Source organism: Pteropus vampyrus, unplaced genomic scaffold, assembly GCF_000151845.1.
Source record: "Pteropus vampyrus isolate Shadow unplaced genomic scaffold, Pvam_2.0 Scaffold144, whole genome shotgun sequence".
In the NCBI taxonomy this organism is placed as follows: domain Eukaryota; kingdom Metazoa; phylum Chordata; class Mammalia; order Chiroptera; family Pteropodidae; genus Pteropus; species Pteropus vampyrus.
Genome location: NW_011888925.1, coordinates 1,254,664 through 1,264,559, shown reverse-complemented (window position 1 = coordinate 1,264,559; position 9,896 = coordinate 1,254,664). Strand labels below are relative to the sequence as shown.

The 9,896-nt window shown below is 51.0% G+C and overlaps 1 protein-coding gene and 1 pseudogene across 1 annotated transcript; one reads left to right on the top strand and one right to left on the bottom strand.

Annotated features, from left to right (window-relative positions):
* Positions 1–5,937, bottom strand: SLC3A2 (solute carrier family 3 member 2). Its single transcript, XM_011368680.2, has 9 exons — positions 5,366–5,937; positions 4,798–4,971; positions 4,111–4,205; positions 2,320–2,388; positions 2,178–2,236; positions 1,828–2,008; positions 1,578–1,718; positions 617–700; positions 1–502 (listed from the first exon to the last, which is right to left on the bottom strand). Exons 1-9 carry the CDS (start codon positions 5,790–5,792, stop codon positions 152–154), a joined length of 1,581 nt encoding a protein of 526 aa, XP_011366982.1. The 5' UTR covers positions 5,793–5,937; the 3' UTR covers positions 1–151.
* LOC111744986 lies at positions 3,225–3,343 on the top strand (annotated as a pseudogene).
* Positions 5,938–9,896: the final 3,959 nt, after the last annotated feature.

Sequence of the window (9,896 nt, the reverse complement as noted above, 5' to 3'; positions counted from 1 at the left end):
CTCTTCAGCAGGATTGACTTTTATTTGAAGCCAGAAAACACCCTATTTGGGGCTTGTCTGTATTTGTGACAGTTACACAAATAGAAAAAACGAATGAAACCAGAACTAAAAAGGCCTGGGGAGGGGGTTAGGGCAGGGTAGTGGGTCCTGGTCAGGCCATGTAGGGGAAGTGGAGCAGCAGCCCCTCGTGGGGCTCCAGTTTCAGGTCCCCCAGCTTGAGAGAGGTGCCCTCCTGACGGCCTGGCTGGGTGCTGAGCAGCAGGTCAACCTTGGCCGGCAAGCGGGCGCTGGCAGCTCCCAATAGCGCAGGTTGACCCACGTCCCCAAAGTTGAGCACTACCAGGAAACGCTTGTTCTGGTCCCACTGGCGGACGTAGGCGAAGAGGTCAGACCCCGAGGTGAGCACGTGGAAGTCTCCGTGCAGCAAGGAGCGCTCCTTGCTCCGATGATTGCTCAGATGCCGGAACAAGGTGAGGAGGGAGCCCGGGTCTTCGTTCTGGCCCTGCGAACGATGAAGACACACAGCAGGAAGGGATGAAGAACTCCCCTGAGTTTCGACTCCCAAAGCCACCGGCCACCCTCTGCTGGCCAGGCCCTGCCCATCTGAAACCCTTACCTTCACCGTCATGTTGGAGAGCACGGATCCTGGGCTGTTGGGGAGGCTGGATTCATCCCACAGCATGACTGGGGCCTTCGCAGGCTGCAAAGCAGGGGAAACAGGACTTGGGAAAGGCCTGGGCCTGCTCTCGCCGTCCTGGGGCCGCCACCGAGGCACAGCCTCCTGCTCTCACACCTAACTGCTGCTGCGTGAGCAAGGCAGGCTCCCGCCTCGGGGCTCTGCACGAAGACCCTTCAGCCTGGAGGGCTCCTGTCGCAGACGGCCACACGCTAGCTCCCTCACCTGCCCCCGGTCTCTGCTCAGTTGTCTCATCGGGTTTTCTGTGGTCACTCAATATAAAATATACCCCCCAGACCCTCTTCTCGAGGCCCCTTCCCCTTTCTTTTGCGCAGCACTCATCAGCACCTGGCATCTTGATTACGCCTGCCGATTACCTAATTTCACTACCTCTCGTCTTTTCGTACACTGCTGTACCATCCGTGCTGGCACATAGGAATTACCCTATAAAACCTTGTGGAATGAATGAATGACCGATTCTATAAAGATCAACTCAAGCGTCAACCTCCAAGCCTGCTTCCCCGCTAAACTCTTGAGTTCCTGGAGGGCACAGAACCTAACCCAGAGTACCCAATGTCCAACGAGTGAGTGAATGAATGAGCGAGTGAGTGAAGGCTACCGTACTGAACACCTACCAGGTATCAGACCTTATATTTTAAAGTAAGCCACCATTTATTCCTAACTACTCTGTACAAGAAATACGGTATCACAGAAGAGACGACCAGGACTCAGACAAGTGACATAGCTTGCCAAAGCCACACACACAGCTACTGATGAGGTGATTAACTAGGACTCAAATAGAGCCCACCGCAAGGCTCAGGTCTGTCTGCCGACGGCCACAGAACCACTGTGATGGATGAACACAACCTCCCCACTGTGCGGGAGAGGCAGCGTGCAATACCTGTCCAGGAAGGGCTGCCTCCAGGCCAATCTCATCCCCATAGTTGAAAACCGGGGTCCCCGGCAGGGTGAAGAACAGCATCTGGTAGAGTCGGAGGAGGTGCACGGGCACGACGGACGTCAGGAGCCCCGCCTGAGACGACTGCAGGAAAGGACGCGCTGATGAGCCCCCAAAGCCACTGCCCCCGTCTTCCAACACCCCTTTCCTCCAAAACGCCACCTGCCCCCTCCCCCACCACCATGGTACTCACACTCCAGCTGCACCAGCGACTGTCAGTTACGTTCAAATACTGGGTGACCAGGGATTTTATATGCTCCCCAGTGAAAATACGGTCTGACAGATAGGAGCTAGTTAACAACAGGTCCTTGGTGAATTTGAGTAGGCTCAGGATCTGCTCAAGGGTGGAGAACCCAGTCCCTGCAATCAAGAGCCTGTGGAGAGAGAGTAGAGCAGGGGTCAAGGTTGGTACAGGGCAAGAAAGGGAGAATGGAGGTGAAGAGGTTCTCTGGACGAGGAAACAACCCCCTTCCTGGGGCCTAGCACTCCACCGAGAGGTTCCCACGGTGGAGTGGAGCTGGGGACCAGGGGTCTGGCACTCACTTATCTCCACTGACGCTCCCGGTGATGTTCTGCCACTCGGCCAAGAATGAAGGTGCGTTCTAGAAGACAAGATGGAGAACACTACCAGGACCTGGAGAGTTTCTCATCCAGAGTCTGCCTCTCACACATGAAGGGCACTTACCATCAGAGTCTCCACATCCCGAACCTGGAACCCATCCACGCCAGCCTGCAGCCAAAAACTCAGAGCATTCTACAAGGAGGCGGGCAAGAGGACAGAGAAGATATTAACACTCGGACGTAGAGGCTCCAGAAATTCTAGCCCACTCACTTCCCGGGGACCTTGGAAGAGTCACTCTAACGAGAGCCTTGAATGGTCTTATTTTTTCACTTCTATTATAAAGGTTTAGCCCTTGGTCCCCTCCCATTCTAACCTGTCATTGATTCTCTTAGTGCTACAGCATTTCACATCTCTCTGCTCCACCATGGCAAATCCCACTGCTTCACCTCTGACAACCAGAGAAAAGGCCCATAGCGTCATTCAATACTTAGCATGTGCGGAATGATGGTCTACCCACTTTAGAGCTGAAGAATCTCAGGGAAGCAAGGAAGCATGCCGAAGACCACAGCAGAAGAGACAGGACCTAAAATGCTAGTTGAGATCCCAAGACAAGCTATTGACTCCTTTCCCAGTGTCCTGAAGAGGGTGTGGGGGCGGTGAGCAAGAACCAAGCCAAGGATGAGTGATTTTCAAAGCATAGCCCCAGGGCAGTTAAAGCAGCAGCTGACAAGAGCCAGCTCTGCAGAGCAGGCCCAGACCTGAAGCCCTGGCATTTGAGGGGCACAGAACGTGGAATCCCACTTCCACTGCATACATTTTTCCCTTTTCCTCTGTGTTCCGTGTGCTCTCTCCTCTCATCTCCATTTTCATCTGAGGCTACCACTCCTTATGCCATTATCGTCTGAAAACGTCCCTTATCAACAACTTTTAAAGGGTGTCCCAGCAATTCGCTAACTGATGGCCTGGCTGACCCCATGGGTCCTACTGAAATGCTGAGAGTACAGAATCCCTCAGAATCGGGGCTGCCAGTCCACAGCCATGCCACCCTGAAGAAGCTGGATCCCGTCTGATCTTGGAAGCTAAGCAGGGTCGGGCCTGGTTAGTACTTGGATGGGAGACCACCTAGGAAGACCAGGTATTGTGGGCATAAAAAATAAAATAAATAAATAAATAAGAGATTGTAAGCTGACAAAGTCCTTGCAATCTGTGAGGTCAACCAAAGGTTGCCTCGCCTAAAAAAAAAAAAAAAAAATTAGGGCTGCCAGCAAAGTGTCAGGGTCTGCCTCCATTTTTTGTTCTGCCTGCTCTGAACTGGTTGGTGCCCTAGAACCCAGGCACTGGAGCTGGGGTGACATTCAAAGCCCCAGTCCCAGCCTGCTGGGTATAGAGTTTGAGCCCATACCTTCAGGGAAGTCAGATTAGAGAAAAAAAAAAAGACTACTTGGGACCTCAAATCTTAGCCAGGCACATTGAGCCATCTGAACTTTAACGTCCTCATTTACAGACTGGGGACAATGATAGGGACCTTGTGTGAGTCTGCAGGAGATTAGAAAAACTATATAAAACCCTGGGCGTAGGCCCAGACACACAGGAAGACCCCAACGCTTACAATTTCAGACTGGGCTCCATTCCGAGACACATCAGACGAGAACTGGGAAACCAGTCAGGACACAGGATTCCCACGGGGAAAGGGTTTCCGCTCTCGAAAGGAAGAAACCCCAAACCCAGACTGACATCTGAGAAGCTCCCTTCCTGACACAGTCGTCATCCATGTCGGGGAAAAAAGAAAAATGAGTGGAAAGGAACGAGCAGAAACAGGGGTGCACTGCTGGCTTATATGGGACCATGCCTGCTTGGCTCCAAGGCGCAAGGGTGCCTCGGTTGGAGGGGCCAACTCAGCCTCAGCACACTTACCTTCATCTTGGCCGCCACAGTGTCAACCTGACTGGGGAGGAACCACAAGTTCTGGCCCCTGTAGTTGGGAGTGAGGTCCAGAACGACCCGTATGCCTAGAACAATTTAGAGGCAGTCGTGAGAAAGGCTTCGGGGTGAAGGGGAAGGAGGACATCAACAAATACAAGTCCGTAGAGTGTTTTCTTTGTATTTCTTGGTACAACGCTTAGATTTGAACCCTGGCAAAGCTCATTCCACTGAAACAGATGTGAGCAAGGAGGGGGCCTTAAGACCTTATAGGGCAGAAGGCATGTAGCGTTGTAGAGAAGGCTGAGCTTTGGGGCACTGGGCTCCCCACCCCCAAAAAACGAACCCTTTTAAAGTAAGACAAGATTTTAAGTAGATTTGTTTTCCTCAAAAAGATCAACTCTTTTCATGAAGATTTAAAAACCTCTGATTTCGTAAAACCCTACATTTTGCAAATAAGGACACTGAAGCCCAGAAGTAAAGTGACTACATAGCCTATGAGAAGGTCTCTAAACCACCTGACAAATCCATTTCAGGCTGGATTTATACCTGCCTCCTTTATTCCTACTCTAGGAAAACCCTAAACCAGAGTAAACCAGACAATAATCCGATCCTGCCTTTCCTCTGGCCAGAAGGCCAAGCCCTTCCTCGCTCCTTCCTCGCCAACTCCAGGGCACCTACTCTTTTTCTTGGCCGATTGCAGGAGACTGTAAAAATCTTCTTTTGTGCCAAAAATGGGGTCAATCTGTTCCAAGTCGGTCCCATTGACGTCATCCTTCTGGTTCTTGTGAATCGGGCCCAGCACTAAGCCTTTCACCTTCAGGGTACCCAGGTGACCGAGACGCTCCTTCAGGCCTGAGTGGGGAAGAGGGGTAAAGTGAGGCCGGCCTGCGAGGAATCGCTCCTATTCGTTCCTCTCTCCGGGACTGAGGGCTGGGGCGGGGTGAAGATAAGGCTGGATCGTGAGACTCAGAGGAGCTGATGTAAGGGGCCTAATGCGTTGCTTCAGAAACCGGCTTCAACTGGCTTGAGGCGCCGCAGGAGGAAGATCCCGAGTCAGCTAAGCTCGTGAAAGAGAGAGGGGCGGGGGATCTTCAAAGACAGGAAGGAGGGCCTACGTCCCCGGGAGCGGCCGCCGGGACTGGGTGGGGTGGAGAACCGTCCGAGTGAACCTGGGGACCGGGTCAAAGCCAGCGACCAGTTAAAAGGAGGGGCGCGAGGCGTGGGGGTGGGGATGCACGGCGCTCACCAGCTAGGTTGCCCGCGTCGCGGCCCAGGAAGGCCTGAAGGTCGCCGATGCGGTAGAGGGCGCCCTTGTTCCACCAGCTTTGGGTCGGCAGCTCGCGGCAGCGCGGTGCCCGCACGATGATGACCACGGCGCCCGCCAGCATGCCGAGCCAGCCGAGCCAGAAGAGCAGCAGCAGCACCCAGCGGGTGCGCACCCAGCCAGGGTTGCCCGCCACCTTCAGCAGCTCCTCTTTAGACAGGCCCGTGAACTTGGCCGCCGCCTCCGCTTCGTCGTCTGCCACCTTGATCTTCACCAGACCGTTCTTCTCGGTGCCGCCCGCCATGACCCCGGCCACGGCTGCCCCCGGCGCCGCGTTCATAGGCTGCTTCTCGGGCTCCAGCTCGTTCAGCTCCACTTCCTTCATGTCCCCTTCAGTGTCCTGGCTCATGGTGCCTGCGGAACCGACAATACGACGCAGTCTACAGTCGAGCTATGGCTGGACGCCTGCCCCGACTTCCCGGCCCCGGGACAATCTCGCTGCTTGTCTGACTCCGTGCAGCTCCGCGACCGCGTCTGCGGCGGGGCGGGCGGCTCTCGGGAAGCTGGCAGGGGAGCCCCGCCCCCGCCCGCCCCTTAAAGTGGAACCCGCAGGATTGTTCTTTCTGGGACCGTTGGGGCGGGGAGTGGAGAGGGGGGAATAATGTCCGGAACAGGCCTCCGACTGCAGCGTGGTCCAATTCCACATTTCGAACCCGTCTACCCGTAATTTTCCTTCCAGCTAGACGCTAAGAAGGCTGAGCACGGAGCCACCTTTAGGTCAGCGGAGTCTGATTTGTCCCGCCCCGGGTTCCCGCTGGTCCCTCCCGCCACCGGAAAGTGGGCGGAAAGGGGACATCCAGCACCGCGAGGGTCCTGAGGCCCCTCTTCGCCCACTCAGGAAGCTGGTGGCAACGCCGGGACACCATCCTCCATTTGCCCCTGGCCCAGGACTCAGGACCTGCCTAGTCTGCCCAACTTTGTAAGGCCGCTTGGGGCTCAGAGCCACCCAAATTCAGCTTCCACCCTCTCCCCACCAGACCGTGTCTTCTCAGACCTCTGGGACTTAGCAGGAGACCTCCGCTTTCCCGCAGGGCTTCCTCCCACTCGTCCCTCAAGACTCAGCTTGAATTTAGTTCAATTAATTCATCAGGCAGCAACTATTTATGGAACGCCCACTATAATACTTTGCTTTATTAACTTCATTGAATTAACTCTAATCCAATCTCCTCCATGATGCTTTCCGATGAATCTGTTTGGACAGGAGAGGTGCTGACTCCACCCGCAGTTTCTGGCGCCAGGATGTCGGGCAGCTAGGAATTCCACACCAGAAGAGACTGATAAGCAACCTCTGGGCTCTAGCAAACATTCCAGGGCTGGGGCCCAGTGAGAGGCATCCACCTTTGTCTACAACAGATCAGAGAAGATGCCATGGTGAGGCTCTTCCCCCACCTTGCAGGGCCTCCCACAGGTTACCCCAGTCTCCCTAGGGTGCCAGGGCTCCCTTACCCTCCCCATCACTTCACTATGCTAGTCTTTGGAGCCAGCTGGTACTGCAGAGGTCTTTAGACGACACCTCACTTCCCACCACAGCGGTCCTTGAATTCAGAGTAAGTGGGGCAGACACAAGGTTCACAGTGAAGACCGAAGACCGCTGGACAGCAACACCGTGAGGTACCAACACTCTCAGGAACTTCTTGTTCCTGAGCAGTGCCAGCTGGGTTATTTTCAGAGAGGAGCTGAAGGAAATAAGTGCTTTCTCTCACCTGGGCTGGAAGCCAAGATGGCTGTGTATTTGGAAGAAAGCAGAAGCCAAGATCTGAAGAAACAGAAGACAAGAAGGGGTGCCAGAGGAGAGCCAAGAGTGTGAAAGGCTCATCCTCTGCCATCCTGTTCTTCATGCCAAAGCCCGTACCCCACCTCACCCTGGGAAAAACGGAACCAGCTCCTAGAGGGAGGCAGGAAAGTGGGTAAAGGTCAGAGTTCAGGCCACTGCCCAATGATGATCCAAATGATGATAAGAAGTCCAAGGTGACCCAGGTATGCGGATAAGTGTCAACCAGAGGTTCTGCACAGACTTCATCCCCAACATGAAAGCTCAAGGTTGAGAACTGTGGGGTCAGAAGCTCTACTTGAGATGATCCAACATAACATTGCAAGGAACACAGTACCTCACCTGCAGTCCCCATGGCTCCAGACAGATAAAGCCAATCCCTCTGCATGGGATAAGGAAGCTAACAACTTACGCCCCGCTTTATCAACCAGCACACCTGCCACGGGGACTACCCTCCAGCCACATCAGCCTTCAAACACCTGCCAGCCTCACGACAGTGGCTTGTCAGGTCTCCGCATCTTCGTTCATGCCATTCCCTGTTTTGCCCTTCCTGTTTGTCCACTCTGCCTCATAAGCTCCTAGTCATTCACGACCCAGCTCAAATGACAGCTTTTCTCAACTCAATGGAAAAAATTACTTTTCATCCACTGTGCACCTACTTCTGCTACCATTCATGCCCCCTTTGTTAAATTTGTTTGAGTGTCTGTTTGCATTTCAAGACAAGTGGCAGGGGATTTGTGCTATTTGTCAATGGGCCCGCCTGCTCAGAGGTAGCATATAGCAGGCACTTGTTTGGTAAATGAGTGGATGAACTATATTAATCCGATCCAAATATTTCCCTTCTTAGAAAAGTAGCATGTGAAGATAAAAGGATAAAAGTTAAAAGGAATTTAAACGATATCAAGATGAAGTTATCAAGATGAAGCTGTTTATGTGGGAAAACAAACCAAGACTTGCGACTAACTGTTCCACCAAAATAAAAAAGTACAAAGTACTAAGTCTGGGGGAAGCAGAGGACAGAGGGCAGAAGGTAGCTTGCAAGTCTCAGATACATTGTAAAATATATTGATAAATATAAAACTTAATATTTACTATAGGAATACAAAGTATATAATTTGTCAAAAAAGATTTAGCCTTCAAGAGAAGCAGAGACAATGCTAAGGAAAAAAAGCAGTTTGACAGTCCAGAGGCCAAAAAGGACCACATGAGGCCACCAGTCCTCAGTACTTCACATCCAGGCAGGCAGACGGGGGTGAACCCTGAAATGCAGACAGCCGAGTGTACCAAGATAGTTCTTTCCAACCCACTATTGCAAAAATTCCTGTCACATGTTCCCCAACAGCTGCGGATTACTTGATCTTGGCCAAAAGATAAGGCCGTTATTCCCCACCCCACCCCCACCCCCCCGCCACCCCTCAATGTGTCAAAAAGAGAGATTTCCAAAGACAGACTTAGAAACTTAGGAGACTGTCTCTGTCCTCCAGATTCTGCAACTCTGCCAAAGCCCAGGGCTTCATTCCAAAGATCTAGGGAAAAAAAAAAAAAAAAAGACACCCCGGCTCTGCCTCTACAATACCTGTCAGCCTTGAGCAGTTTAGCCATTTGAAAAATGGATGATGGCTGAAGTTAAGGAACTGAGCATTTGGGAGTCTAAGTACAGCTGAGATAAAAGCAGAGAAAAAAAAAAAAAAAGAAAGCAGAGGAGGCTGACCCTGACCAAAGGGATTGACTTGGCAGCTGTTCTTTGAAAAACATGTTGAGATATTATTTGTTATTATAAACTCTGCAGGAGTTATTTGTTATTATAAACTCTGCTCTCGTTGTCTTAGGGAAGGGTGAGGAATGTAAGGGGAATAATAGCCAGAAAGAGTAAAGGAAGTGGAACTAAGGCCATCTCTTAAAAGAGAAATAAATGCACCACCCGAAACGTATCTGGTACTCAGATAAATTGGACACAGGCATCCAAGATGGCTAAATGCGACCAGAGCTTTCCAACAGTATGATTCTGAAGACACCTAATGAGAAGTTGGGGTCTTAGATTTCAACATGTGCTTCCTGAACTTGAAGTCTCCCTTCATCCCCCTGGCTGCAAGTAATTCGGTATTTGAATAGCCCCACCTACATCTGCCCCTGCTCCAACCTATTCTTTTGTGGTCAATTATAGAGAAAGTCTTATTAGGGCCTTCCTATAGAGAAGTAGATGACTGACTATATTTTTTAAATATTTTTTATATTCAATAAGGTGAAAGAGGGGTATAAAACATTAAGAAAACATTTAGGGACAATTATGGAGTAATAGAAACCTGAATTTGAAATAATCACTTGGCAACTAAAGTGATTCATTTCAATACCAAATCTAAAACTATTTGGACTGTAGAGAAATTAAAGACAAATTAAAAAAAAAAAAAAACGAAATACATCACTAATACAACTCTCTTTTCCGTTTCAAAATAGAAATTGTAACCCTAACAAAATAGAAATTGTAACACTAGCTAGAATGTAACCAATCTGAAAACAAAACTTCCCTGAAGGAGACACACTACTAGGAAAGGGGCTAAAGAATTACACTGTAACTTTACCATCACCCCATTTTTACAAGCTTTTTTTTTTTTTTTTTTTTTTTTTCCTTTTTCAGTTCTCGAAGCTAGCTGTTATCAGATCACACTGCATAACTCTTATTCA